Raw genomic sequence first — 15,593 nt, forward strand, 5'->3', positions numbered from 1 at the left:
CATGCTCGCTATATCTAATTAGCTATGATAATAATTTTTAATTAATTTATGAGAGCTGTAAGAACGGTAGAGTTTGTACTTGTTTTGTCTCTTTATATAATAATAATAATAATAATAATAATAATAATAATAAAAAAAGAAAATCTATTTGACGAACTACGACCTAAGTGGGACAGGTTCGACGTATCATATATATTGAAAAAGATTCATGTACCCGAACCTTTACTTCTTTCAAATCAAAAATCTATGACTCGACTATATTTTTCAAATCAGAATTTATGTATCATATATGAAGCTACGCCCTGGGGAAGAATGTTTGAAACGTGAAAACGTGTACTCTTTTAGTAAATCGTTTTTATGATTATTTTATTTTAAATATAATTCATTTTAAATATTTTAAAAAATAATAAATTATATTTTTTAATATTATCTTATTAAAATTATTTTTAATTTTAAAATAAAAGATAATTTAATTAAATTATTATTAATATTATTATAATTTAAAAAAATTAATTATTTTTTAATTTTATAGAAAAATTTTAAACGATTTATATTTTGATAGTGAAAGAATACTAATTAGAGGCTGCAAATGCATTCACAACGAGAGAACCCTTTCTAATTGGAGGATTAACTTTTCCTCGGAAGAATTTATGTGTCATGGAGCTAGCTGGGCCATAGCAAGCATCATTATGTTGAAACTGTGACAAGAAAGATAAAAGGCAGTAAGTTCATTCACACGTCCATCCCATGTTAGATGTGAAAGTGGAATGGTTTTGAATATCTAATCCATCCAACCTATTTAAAGTTAGCAAATTTAGGTATTAATTAAATGAGTTTAAGACAAATGTAGATATTAAATTTATTTATCTATCGCACATTTGAGTATTAATAATTACCTCTATTTTAAATATTTTTCACATTTAGGAGACTACTATCACTATAAGAAAATCGATTGTTAATGATGGACGTTGGTAGTCAGTAAATATGGACAATAAGCTTAGTTTTTAATTATGAGTGATTGATATAATTATGTCCATTTGTCAATTATGCCTAGTTTTATTTTTATTTTTAATTAAATTAGCATGTTTTACAAAACTATACATATGTATAATCCGGAAGCAAAAAAATATATATAAAAACCTGACTCGTCACTTTCTCCATCAAGTATTCTTATTTCTTTTATTTTACAAATTTTTGAATTTCTACCTTATTTTTTTGAAAATTTTGATTGGATGATTGTTTTAAATGTTCTTAAAATAATAATAATAATAATAATTAATCTAAAATTATTAAATTTTAAAACTTTAAACCTTTTGAATTTTTGAATTTAAAATTTTAAAATTTTTGAATTTTTTTTTCTTATCTAAATCTATATAGCTATATACGTATATCTATCAATAACTTTGAGTTTCAATGATTTTTTCACAATAGTTTTCTTCATATTGCATTGTTGTTTTTTTGGATTATTTTCCTTTCAATTTTTTGAGTTTTGATTGTTCTCCATAATTTTTTATTTTTTTATTTTAATATATATTATTATTTTTATTTTTCTAATTTTGAATTACAAAAGGATGATATTAACAACTTCAATCGATATATATCACGCCTCTTCTTTTTCAAATAAGTATAATAAGTTATATGTCATAAAGTATGTTTAGTAGTAGGTTTTTTTTTTTTTTTTTTTTTTTTGTCTATGTAGTTTTTATGTTTATGAACAAAATGTCAGTATTTATTTATTTATTTATTATTATTATTATTTTGTCAATTCTTTTATCTGTTTTTTTAATTGTTAACTAGGTAGAAGATTATTATTATTTACATAAACGAGTTAAAAGAAAAAAAGAAAAAACATTAAATTCAATAAATTCATTTAAATCAATAAAGAGAGCTTATAAGATAACATCTAATAAATTAGAAAAAATATTTAATAAATTAAAAGATATACATTTAATAAATTAAAAATAAACTTAGATACCATTTATATTTAAAATGCTAATCTTATCATTTAAATTTTATTTTTATTATTTAAATATTGAAAAATTATATCTAATAATCATATTTTAAAATTAATATTCATTTATAATAATTACCTATATTTATATTTCAATTTAAAATTTTGAACTTTTTTTGTTTTTTATTAGATTACTTAAGATACTTTTTTTAAGTCTAAAATTTAAACCTATTACTTATTTAAAATAATTATCTAATTTATATTTGAATTTTGAATATTTTTAATTTTATTTTATGTCCATTTATTATAATGTTTATCTATTTTTATATCTATATATCTTTATCACCATCATATTTGAAGAAACTTGCAAGTGAAATGATTTTATTCATATTTGTTGAAATAGAATATTTGGTAAAATAATTCTATTTATCATCACCATCATACTTGAAATGATCAATTTAATTTTCTAGCAATAATTATATGGTACAAATATCATTTATTATTTAATATTCATTTTATGATTTTAATTTTAAAAAAATAATGAAAAAACTTGATTTTTCTTTTATTTGCAATTGCAAAAAGATTTAAATAAAAAAATCATATAATCAATTGCCACAAATTATTTCCAAAATTGGAAAATGAACATAATTTTTTTAAAAACAAAATAGCCTAATAAAAATCACAAAAATTTAACTTTATTAACACAAATAATAGTAATTGATAACTCATCTAAATCTATAATATATATAAAATTACGAATGAGGAAGAACATTGAATTCCTAAAATGCCCCTACTAAGTTTATGAATTGACAAAAATATCATTACTGATCCTATTCTAATTATGATATCAAAATATTATTTTTATTATATTAATATTATAAATTTAATCTCACTCTAATTAGGAATTTGTCCTATCATATCACTATATATATGTTTAGTTTTAATTGCTTTTGACTATCAATAATTTGTTGCTTTTAACTATCAAGAATTGTTACATCAATTTTTTGCTTATTTGAAATTATTGAATTAGCAATCATGTCTTCTTCTTACAGTAAGTATAACTTTAACTCTCTCTCTATCTATAAATTAATAGAATAGTTTTTAGATTAACTGTAATTATTTAGTAATCATGAATAATTACAAGCTTATAAGTTTTTCTTTCTGAATAGTATTATCATAAAACATCTTAAAGAGATAGATCCTGTAATTAAAAATATTCTATTTATTTTTCGATTAAAATTATATATTAGATTGATTATATTAGTTTCCTTAATCATATTATTTTTATTAATTAACAAATCTTGTTTCATCATTTGTCTGTTGCTAAGAGTTGATAAAGGGTTCTACAAATATGTTAGCAGTGGCTTTTTTTTTTCGTTTTTGAAATTTATAATATTTTTTTTTTTCCGTGGCTGAGGGTTATAGAGAGTTTAGCAACGGAAGTTTTATCTCTTACTAAAGTTGTACCAAAATTCAGAACCTCTTTTCTAGGCATAGCCGGTTTAGTGAACCGCCGGTTCCGGTTCACTGAACCGCCGGTTCGAGATGTTTAAAATTTTGAACCGGAACCGACCCTTGAACCTCCGGTTCCGGTCCGGTTCCGGCACGGTTCAGCACGGTTCCAGTGAACCGACGGTTCAAATTACGGTTCCAATTCGGTTCCGGCATTACGCAAATTTTTAAAAAAATAATAAAATTTTTGATTCCGAATTCATGAATAAATAATAATTTTAAAATGTTTAAATTTTATTAACTAAATGAATTATTATAAATTTTAAAAGAAAAACATCTATTAACTAACTTAGAACTATTATTACATTAAATTTTCAAATTTTGCTAATTTAATAATATAAAAAACTATAAATGGAATATAAAATTAATGGAATGAGTTGGAAATTATTATTTTCAAATACTAAGAAAAATATTTAAAAAATCAAATGAAGTAAATTTATGAATGGAAAAATTTGAGATTAGAGAAAGAATTTGGAATTGGACGTAAGAAAATAAAAAATAAACAATAGATAATTCCAACATTAAGGAAAATAAAGCAATAGAAAAAATAATGAACTATGGAAATTTGAGAGAATTTTGATTGAGAATAAGAGAAGAGTTAGGATATAATTGATTGTGAAATAAAAAAATCATCAACTCATCATATTTATACATGTGTCTCATTTATTAGTTTTCCAAATTGTCCCTTATATAATTTAGTAAATTACAGTAAATAAATAAATAAATGATTAAAATGAATAAAATTTATTTACCAAAAAATAAATAAAAAACACCTATCATATCAAAAACTATCCGTTACACTCTTTTTTTGTATACTTGAAAGTATTTTTTTTATATAAATCAACTATTCATATACCATTTTTTATATAAATTAAGTCAAAAAATGTGTATTTTTTTCACAATTTTTTATAACTCATATACCATTTTACTTCTCTTCACCATAAATCAAATCAACTACAATCAAATCAATTGATATAAATTTTTTTATAAAAATTTTAAGCTACAATTTTTTGTGTATCCGGTTCGAACCGGACCAGAACCGTCGGTTCACCGCCAGTTTCGGGCCGGTTCCGGTTCATATTTTAACATCCACATGAACCTTAACCGGCCCTTGAACCGCCGGTTCCGGTTCAAAATTATGAACCGCTGGTTTCGGTCCGGTTCCGGTTCGTCTACAGTACGGTTCGGTTCCGATTCAGTTCCGGTTAGAACCGAACCGGTGGCCATGCCTACTCTTTTCACTGCATAACTTTTGTGTCTCTTCTACGCCATATCCTTTGGTATGCTTGCACTTCCTTTTCTCTTTTCTTACTCCCTTTTATTTTATATTTTATTAATAAAAGTTTTAATTTATTTGGATTGTAAGTTAATATTTGTTAAGATAATATTTTTATTTTTTATTTTTTATTTTTTTAGTTTCAAGTATTTTGATGGAAGTATGATATCCATGGAAATTTTAATATTCAAAATTATAATATAATAAATCATAATTTTCTACATGTATAGAAATTTCAAATTATATATATATGTGTGTGTGCATGCGTGAAAGAGGGAATATTGGGTTCCTAAAACGCCTCTGCAGTAATTTCATTGGATGATTAAAGAATAATTTAGTCTTATTCTAATTAAAAAATCTTAATTTTATTAGTTGATAATTAAAAATATCATTAAAAATAATTTAGTCCTATTCTAATTAGAAAACTTTTAAAATTCCTACATATAAAAATACTGTAACTTAATATTTTATAATTTAAATATATTATAATATAAGATATTAAATTTATTAATCCCTTAATTGTAGCTCTTTTTTATTAATATTATAAATTTAATCTAATTCTAGTTAGAAATTTGACTTTAATCCTATTCTAACTATGATATCAATTTTATTATTTTTATTATATTAATATTATAAATTTAATTTCACTCTAATTAGGAATTTGTACTTTAATACTATTATAATTAGGATTTTGTCATATCATACCACTATATATACGTTTGGTTTAATTAAATTTGCATTTTGACTCAAGAATTTGTTACTCTTGATTATCGCAAATTTATTGCTTTTGACTATTAAGAATTATTACATCAAGCTCGCTAATTTAAAATTATTGAGTTTCTAATCATGTTTCTTCTCGCGGTAATTATAATTTTAACTTTTTCTATTTACAAATTAATAGAATAATTTTTATTTATATTTATTAAGTATGCTCTAACAACTATAGGAAGTTTAATCTAATCCTAAATAGGAAATTATTAAAGATTTTAATTTTATTGATTGAAAAATAAAGCTATTCAATTATTAAAATTTTTAATTTCCTATTTAAATATAAACTATATTGAATAAAATAATAAATTATATTATATATTATATAAGATATATATAATAAGAATAGAAAATTTTAAGGATTTTAATTTTATTAGTTCAAAAATAAAGCTAATTTAATTACTAAGGATATAAATTTTCTATTTAAATATAAATTATATTGGATAAAATAATATATTATATATTATATTATATAAGATATATATGGTAAGGATATAAAACATTAAGAATTTTAATTTTATTGGTTGAAAAAATAAAGATAATTTAGTTTTGAATAAATAAATTCATTTGTTTGAAAAAAAAAAAAGGAATAAACATCATTGACTTTTGTGAACATAGTTTGTATTAGTTAATTGAAATTTGTGTTCTCTTGATAATTAATACATGCAAAATGTTAGTTAATATTAAATAATATTTAAAGAAATACAAAATGTAATAAACTAATCAAATATATAAGATTCCTAATAATAATAAATTAATTAAATAAATTATATATTTTTTATTAATATTAAATCAAATATATATTAGAAATTGTAACCTAAAAATTCTAATTAGGAATGAAAATCCTATTGTATAAGTTTTGATTGAATCCAATATTAAATCAATTATATTTATAATTTCATTGCAAAAGGACTCAAATATTTTATATTAAAAATCTAAAAAAAATTACATTTATAAGTTGTAAATTGAAATTCTTTTCTTTTCCTCATATTTTCTTTTGTTTGCTTTGTTAATATTGTTAGTTACTTTTTATCTTATCATTCTCTTGATTGTATTAGTTATTTTATCCTTAATCTGCTAAGTAAATTGCTTGATCAATTTTCAATTAGTATAAATTTATTAATTTTTTTTTAAAAATTATTTAAATCATGATTGTAATTTTTTTAACATTTAAAGCTTCTTCTTTTTTTAAGTTGTTGCATATTTTTAGTTTAAAAATTTATTATACTTTGATGCTAATATTACATCTATTATTATGATAATAAATGATAAATATTTAAATTATAACTCAATTGAAAATTTAATCTATCAAATAACTATATTTTCTTTTGCTATTATCAATGATTTTTTCGCTTTTATTATCAATAATTTGTTGAAGACTCTCTACTATCAAAAGTTTCTTTGCTATTGCTATATCGAAAACTTATCACTTTATTATTATTAATGACTGAGATACTAATTTTAACTTTTGATTTTTTTTTGGTATACTATCAAAAAAATTTTGAATTTGATTACCAATAATTTATATATGTATTTACTTTTATATATGGTGAGATCTTGGATCAAATAGTTATTTATTTTCAACTTTGCAACTATTCAATTTTGTCAAAAAATCTATTGTAAAAAAAATTATTAAAAATTTTCATCAAATACTAGATAGGTATGAGAGTGGTTTGCACCTTTTTTTTATACATGTAATAATTATAATTAAAAAAAATTTAAATTTTATATTATTTTTATAAAAATTATTAAAAATATATATATATAAATAAATTATAAATAACCATTCTAATGAATATGTTCAACGAGTAACAACGTTCATCGCACGTTTTTGAATACTAATCTATTTTAAAAACTCACAAAATAAATCATCTAAATTTATTTTTTAAAAGAAAATTAAAATGCAGTGCACTGCGCGAGCTTTACCTAGTCAGTTATTATTATGATATTCTGTATGGTAAACCCATGGATCCAATTAAGATAAATCTAATTCTACGTTATAATTCAAATTGCTTTAAACCTAAATTCATTAAACGTATTATAAAATCAACTTAAATGATTTTTTTAGTAAGTATCAAGTAATTCACAAATAATTTCATTCATTTATAATTCCCTTAGTGATTAATGTTTAAAATGTGACTGCTATTCTATTGTACGTATTTGTTTGTTTTCATTACCATTCTTATCATAATATCTCTTTTTATTTGTTTTTTTTTTCTCCAAAAGATATATACATTAGTGAATTTTATGATTAAAAATTAGAAGTAGCGGAGAAAAGTACATTAGACCAATAGTGTAACGACTGATAAGAATACTATTGTAAAGAAGATAAAGGACAGCCATCTCGTGTCCTATGGTTAGAGACGACAGAGATGATGAAAATATGTAGTATACTATTTTTTTTTTTTTTTTTTATAATTAGAAAATAAGTCAATAGAAAGTCAATAAGTCATGGAGCTTTTGCACGCGTTAATTTGGAAGACAAACAAAACAGAATTTGCATCCACGGTGAAAAATTGCAAGCACAAAAACGACAAGAAAAATAAAACTCTTTGGAAACGTTTCTTGATCAAGATCCTGGTTCCTGATCGAAGTCACCGTTTACTTTGAAATTTATTTTTGTGGACTGTCTCGTTAACTAGGAAATTAGAAGAAAAAAAAATTGGGTACCTTTTTATTAAATAATATGAAAAAGAATGAAAAAAAAAAACCATATACACACTAATCCTATTATTTGTAATCTTTTCTAGTACAATGTTGATGCTACTGATGAAAAATTGCAAGAGCAGATTATGAAACATTATTTCTTCTAATGTTTGACGAACGCTAGTAAAATAATTTATAACTATTAAAACAAATAATATCTATTAAAACAAATTTTGCTGACATCCTATAAAAAATTTATAGAATTGAAAATGGAGAAGGACGACAAGTATGAAAAAGAAAAATTAAAAGAGTAGATAATAATTTATAAGCCTCTGATTCTTATTATCTTTTTTTGAATATTAAGAGAGAAAATTTGAATTTAAACTTATTGACAGAGTATACATGTACTTACCAAATTACGGATGTGTTGGTGTGAAATTGAATTGAGCCTCCTACTTCTTTCATTGCATGTATATGATTGGGAATCATATAGGAGAAATTGCTTCTTTCTTTCTTTGTTGCTTTCTTTGCTTTAAAATTAGTTCTCCCGACAAATAACAGACAGCTTGTCACTTTGTTCAATTCAAAATAATTGTTAGTCTATAGCATGAATTTCACAGAAATGTGTATAGAACATCACAGTCACTTGCAAATTGCTTACCAACATGTTCCATCATGTTTTCTTTCAATACTCTTTCCGCCTCTAAAAAACAGAAACAATTTATATATTTTCACACAGATTAAGAAATAACAATTATTATAGTTAAAATGACAATTTTATTCATATAACTTTTTTATTATGCTCATCTTAAATAATAGATGAGTAATTATTATATTGAAATAATAAGTACGAATTAATGAAGGTTATTAAAAATAAGATAAAATTTGAAAATGATATAATAGACAATTTAAGGATTAACTATAATGCAAAAAATGAAAGTGAATTATATTTTAAAACAAACCAAAAAAGAAAGATGAACTATTTTTTTTGGGACGGAGGTTGTATTTGCTTGCATTGCATGCCAAATTGTATGACATTAATATTGATTCTTTAATTTGAATTAGAGGAGGATTTTTTTTTTCCCTTGAATAATTGCTAGTTAGATATAGGGATTGATAGTTGTCTCCAATTAATAAAATAACGCTAAGAGATGATGTGCTCAAAATTTATATCAAAGGGACACAAATATAAGCATTATTTAAGAAAAAAATACAAAACAAAAAAGAAACAATACTAAAAAGGCATGGCCATAGCAAAGCGGTGATCACTGGTAGTTGCCTTAAAGAAGACAAAAGAAGGCTGGGATATAGTACTGGCTGTCAAAAACATATATAGTCTCAATGCCCACAAGGATGTATGGAGTAAACAATCTTTTCAGTGTTTATAAGGTTGCTAGGAGCAAATATATATTCCGTTCAAATTCTTTATACCATATAAACATTTTCATTAATTTAAAAAAATTATTACTTCTGGTGTATAATTCACTATATGTATTATTTCAAGTCATTTGGTTTTTAATAAATAAGAAAGAAAGTATGTGCAATTGTCTCACATTTTATAAAGAGTATATGGGGCGAAAATAAAGAAAATGAGAAGTTTAGAGTTTAAATTCTTTTCACTATAAAAATTATAATCGATTGGGTGAAGAAATGCACACGTAATATTACCTAATGTACATGCAATTAAAGGAGAGGAATTCATTTATCACGTTTTTCAGTAATAATTATTCATTTTGACATGGAGATAATTTTTAAAGTTAAAGACTTGGATGTATATAGTGCAGACAAACGGCTGTTTCCCATTTAAAGAAAAGATCAACGATCATTAGCTTTTTTTCTCTTTGGATTTCACAATTTATAAGAAATTTTTGGCCACTACAAAATTTCCATTGGGTTGTGGCTTGTGGATATGTTGACAAATGAAAGTTTTGTCTTGTCTGGGCAAGCTCTCAACGTCCCAAAATAAGTCGCAGTACAGCAATTATTTGCATATCAATATATAATTTCAGTATCCTGTTTCGAAGTATTTTCATATATCAAACTAAGTTTTGGGTCGGTGCTTTTGTGTGGGACTGGTTCTAGGAATCAAACTTAAGTTCAAGAGTTATCCAAATTCGTGTGAGACACAGTTTGATTTTCGAAAAACGCAATTTATTGGAAACTAAAAAAAAATCTAATTTTTATGCTCTATAATCCCAAGGAATGACATGTCCTGATTATACCAAAAAAAAAAGGAAGACATAGAAAATATCTAAATTAATCAATTTTCTCTCTCAAATTCTTCACCATGGATATAAAACCCAAATTAAACCAGTTATATATATAATTTTCAAGATTAATCAAGATCATAATATGATAAAATCTATATAAATTATTGCACAGACATAATAGGATTTGAATTCTTGAATTCAACTTCCTTAGCAGTAATAAACAGGATGTTGCACATTCTCTTGAATATTACTAGAAGAATTCTTATGTGTTCAAATGTTTTCATTACTAATTATTAAGTAATGCAACCCAGATACACCTGAAATATATTTTAATACATTAATCAAAAAGATTTTGGATTGTACTACTTTCTATATAGAGCATCTCTAGAAGTTCAAATTTCTATATATTTGCCATCATAATCCCAATAAGACAAGTGCTCCCAATCCCATATTGGTTCATTATCTATAGGCATTACTACCATATTATTACTACTCTCAGAGTTGCCATATTCTTGTAGGAGTGAGCTCTCATGTGTGCTTCTTCCCTCCCCCATTAATGGAGGATTTTGATGAGTTATTGTCAAATTGCCCCCAACTTCTGCAACCCTCGGCTGGCTTATCTCCAACCCAACTGGCCTTCTATCAAATGCTCGCCGGTATTTAGAAGTGTTGTACACACGACACAAACTGTATTCATGCCTTAGCTGTGAAAAATATATATAGAGACCAAAGAAATTATTATTATATTTTTTTTGTTTTAATTGAGTTCTAGCTTGGGTTCCAACTCAGAGGATTTACGAACCATAAGGATATTCCAGGTTAATATGTTAAGTCAAAATTCATTAGTCTTATTATCAACTATTCATGTGTATTCAAGTTAAGTTGTGAAGAATTAGACCTAATTTATTTATTTATTATTATTATTTTATCAATTTGAGAGAGTATTACCGTTTATTTTCATACATCTAAAAGTACGACTACCACTCTTTCATTAAGGGAAAAAGCATTCATTTCTTGATAGATTTATAAGAATTGAGCTTGAAGCTAGGGTTTTCAAACTAAAAAGAAATACAGAATGAACCAGAATAAATTGAGAATATATACACAACTATATCTATAATTCTCCCAAAAACATAAGTAAAATGTAAATTTTTTTATATTTTTGGTAAAAATTATCTCCACTGTTTTTGTCTAAACACTTGTTTTATAAAATATTTCTCTATAGATTCTGTATATAAGAATTGAGGTTGAAAATTTAAATAGGATTTTCAAACCATAAGAAGAACAGAAATTAATCTTTTCTTACTGCAACAAACAAACTAAATAGAATAGTAATTGGATACATAAAGCTAAAACCTACTGGTAGATTCATAAGTTTATAACAACTAATTTTTTTTTTATTTGGTCAAATCAAATTTCAATTTCCGAGCTTAATTGCAGGTAAAATCATGAAAATACCCTAATAATATGAGAGAGAGAGAGAGAGAGAGAGAGAGAGAACTTGTACCACTGGATTAGCATTAGTGCTTGACGAGGAAGCTTCTGATCTTTGAATGGCTTTGTATTCGTTCATTTTCCATTCTGTTTTTCGACCATTTGGATCTCTACCCTTGTAGAACACCATTGTTCTTTTCACTCCAATGCATCGATTTTTGGAAGAATAAACATAACCAGGTGAGCCTGTAGATTTCCAGTATCCAGTACTAGTGAGTCGCTTCGGTCTTCCTCCGCAGGATTCCCTTTCTTGTATTGCGTTGAAAAAAAACCACTGTTCTGGGTCTTTATAACATAAGTCTCCAGATAATTCTGAAACAAATAGAAAAAAATAATAATTAATCAAGCAGGACAGTGAAAAATAAAGCTTAGATTTCGGTGCTGATCTCATTCAAGGGAAACTTTCGGCTAAAAAGGAAACTAATTGAATATAATTCAACAAAAAAAATCAAACTCAGTTATGCTTTCATAATAAAATGCTGCAATATATATATATTTGACAAAAAAAAAGGCTGAAAAATATTAGAAATGAAGAAGATTTAAATTTCATGTAAGTTTTACGCGGAAGATCCCATGGATCGAAGTCATAGATATCAAGAACAGGAATCACGCGATCCATGACCAGGTTAAGGTCTTCTCTCTTTCCTTCAAGCTTGTTCAGAAGATAGAAGGTGATAAGCTCTTCTTCTGTCGGATAAAAACGAAACTCAGGTGGTAAATCCTCCATAGATTTTCTCCTTATTGATAATTTGAACTCTTCTCTCTAAATTTGTTTTTGAGATTCAGATATGGAAATTTAATCAATATATATATATATAAAAGCTAAACCCCAAGTCACAGTTAATTACTAAAGATTTATTAGTGCATCTAGATAAATATATATATAGAGAGACCATGGTTCATCATAAACCATAGTATGTAAATGGTACTTATTTTATTGGTGGGATCCACTTGTATTTTTATTAAATACACTAATATGTAGTAAGACGTTAGACATTAGACATTAGACATGTACTCTTAAATACACGAGATTCATTTAGAAATATTCAAGATTATTTTCACATAATATGAGTAAGAGCACAATACATAATCCGTTTTTAATTTAGAAGATGTTGCCAGGAAACTTCATGTTATTAGTTTTCCTAAGTGCATACTTTTTTTAATTCCTCTAATTCATATTCGTAAAAGGATGGTTTATGATTAAAGAAAAGAAAAAGATTAATTTCATTGGATGGTCATAAACTATATAAATAGACAGTTAATAGAGTAATAACTTCCATTTATAATTTCAAAGTATCCAACATTATATTTTTATTAGAGTAAACTGTCTTTTGATGCAATTGAATTTTCATACTGGCCAAATGCTACGTATTTAATATATGACTTTTTTTTTTAAATGAAAATTCTTTTAGCATATTAATCTTTTATCTATAGAAAAAGTAGTAACTTAAGACGTGTGAGAGCATTATCCTAGAAGGATTATTTCGCAATTACGTCAAAGAGATTAAAGACTGTGCAAAACCCTTCCTAGGATTTAACAAGTTCTTCTGAAATAGATTGTTCAGGTAAATAGAACTGACGATTTTAAGAATACTACTCCGCAAAGAATATCAAAAAAATATTTTTCAGAACGAAAAACACTTCCATCAAAAAAAACTCACCAACATTCACAATCAAGCAGAAAGTCAAGCCAATGTTGCACAAATCAAGCGTAAATCAAGCGAATGTGATATTAGAAAAATATATGGTCAAAAGCTAAAATCAAAAATAAGATGATAGTTTAAAAAAATATTTGTTAAATATTTTCGAAAATAAAATGAAATAAAACATAGCTTGAATCGGGCCTCACAAACATATCCACGCACAGGGTGCAAATCCACTAGTTAGCACTAGGATTGGACTTTTTGAACCAAATGTGCGCATAATCCAACCCCTCACTACACCTTTTACTAGCCCAATATCAAACACCTATTAATAAACTACTTTAAAGACTCCGACATAAGTGATGTGAGATTTTTTGAAATGCACTTCACTTCACTTACAACAAACCCCCACATATTTCAAAAGATTTTATAGAAAATTTCTTTTGCTGGGTTTACATGCAAAGGGTACAAATGCTTTCGAATTTGATGTCTTTAGGACTGTGAACCAGATCTAGACTGATATGTCATTACATATAAAGTGTATGTGAAGCAAGCTTTATGAACCAAAACTCTTTGTTGTCTGTTAGAGGCCTTACCAATCTCATTGTAACCTTTATAATTCTCGTTGTTAACGCTGTTTTGCGCTAATTGGTCATGCCCACGGCTGGTTATTCATAAGTGCTTTAGAGATTATGCAACAATCTTATAGGAGTGGCCTCTCCACACTTACATAGGTGATTCCATCAAGAGTATGCATCATCTATACACCATCCATAAGGAATATGTGAATTCTTAAGAGTTTTTAGCTCAACCTCACATTTAATGCAGCCTAGCACAACTCACATCATAGGAATAGACAAAATTAATTAGTGCTAGCAAAATTAATGAGTGCCTTGTTACTACCCATATGAACCTTATTCATGGGATCTCCAATGACAAAGGTTGGGTTACCATCACTATTAATTTCTAAACTGGCTTAAGTCCCATCACCCTCGATGTTTCATATATTAGTTTTCTCGCTAATGGTTTAGTTAGAGAACCGACCAAATTCATTTTTGACTTTACGTAATCGATCGATATGACTCTATAGTTTAACAATTGTTTAACCACATCATGTCTCAATCGGATGTTTCTATTTTTACCATTGAAAGTTTTATTCTTTGTAATGGCTATTGCCGTTTAGCAATCATAATGCATGGACACAGAAGGTGTTGGTTTTATTCCTATTGAAATATTGGGTAAGAAATTTCTTAGCCACTCAGCCTTATTGCCAACTAGTTCTAGAGCTATAAACTCTGACGCCATAGTTGATTTAGCAAACATTGGTTGCCTGACTGATATCCAGGTGACAGCACCACCACTGAGGATGAAAATGTAACCACTAGTGGATTTTGTCTCATCTGAATCTGAAATCCACTTAACATCACTTTATCCTTCTAATACAGCGGGAAATCTATTACACATAATACCATAGTTCATGGTACCTCTCAAATATTTTATTTATTCTACTTAATGTAGACCAATGCTCGTGGTTAGGATTATGTGTATACCGAATCAATCTGCACACAACATAAGCAATATATGGTCTAGAAAAATTCATTAAATGCATCAGACTTCCAATGGTCTGTGCATATTCAGATTGAGCAATAGGATCACCTCTATTTTTCTTTAATTGAGTATTAGCATCATAAGGAGTACTCACAGGTGTGACTTCAAAGTGTCCAAATTTCTTAAGAAGTTTCTCAACATAGTCTTCTTGTGCTAGAATTATACTATCACCTTTTCTTATGATTTTAACACCCAAAATTACATTTGCTTCGCCCATGTCTTTCATATCAAATTTAGAAGTAAGAAAATATTTGGTTTCACATACTACATCATAACTAGTACCAAAAATGAGAATGTCATCCACACGTAAGCAAATAATCACACATTCATTCCCAACAAGTTTTGTATACACACATTTATCAACTTCATTTGAAGTGAAATCATTACTCATTAAAACTTGATCAAATTTCTCATGCCACTGTTTAGGTGCTTGTTTTAAACCATATAAAGATTTGAGAAGTTTACAAACTTTATTCTTTTGATCA

The 15,593-nt window shown here is 25.8% G+C and overlaps 1 protein-coding gene across 1 annotated transcript; it reads right to left on the minus strand.

Annotated features, from left to right (window-relative positions):
* Positions 1 to 10,653: 10,653 nt before the first annotated feature.
* On the minus strand, positions 10,654 to 12,672 carry LOC105635912 (NAC domain-containing protein 90). Its single transcript, XM_012219047.4, has 3 exons — positions 12,419 to 12,672; positions 11,871 to 12,169; positions 10,654 to 11,067 (listed from the first exon to the last, which is right to left on the minus strand). Exons 1-3 carry the CDS (start codon positions 12,582 to 12,584, stop codon positions 10,756 to 10,758), a joined length of 777 nt encoding a protein of 258 aa, XP_012074437.3. The 5' UTR covers positions 12,585 to 12,672; the 3' UTR covers positions 10,654 to 10,755.
* Between the last annotated feature and the right edge of the window lie 2,921 nt (positions 12,673 to 15,593).

Source organism: Jatropha curcas, chromosome 2 (assembly GCF_041381405.1).
Source record: "Jatropha curcas cultivar XTBG-Jc1 chromosome 2, XTBG_Jcur_1.0, whole genome shotgun sequence".
Lineage (NCBI taxonomy): Eukaryota > Viridiplantae > Streptophyta > Magnoliopsida > Malpighiales > Euphorbiaceae > Jatropha > Jatropha curcas.

What these genes read in the sequence shown, in the direction of transcription:
- LOC105635912 (XM_012219047.4), bottom strand. Translation starts at nt 12,584, where the DNA reads ATGGAGGATTTACCACCTGAGTTTCGTTTTTATCCGACAGAAGAAGAG. An exon ending in CGATCCATGGGATCTTCCGC is followed by an intron (nt 12,170 to 12,418) that starts GTAAAACTTACA and finishes TATTTGTTTCAG; the next exon opens with AATTATCTGGAGACTTATGT. An exon ending in GCACTAATGCTAATCCAGTG is followed by an intron (nt 11,068 to 11,870) that starts GTACAAGTTCTC and finishes TATTTTTCACAG; the next exon opens with CTAAGGCATGAATACAGTTT.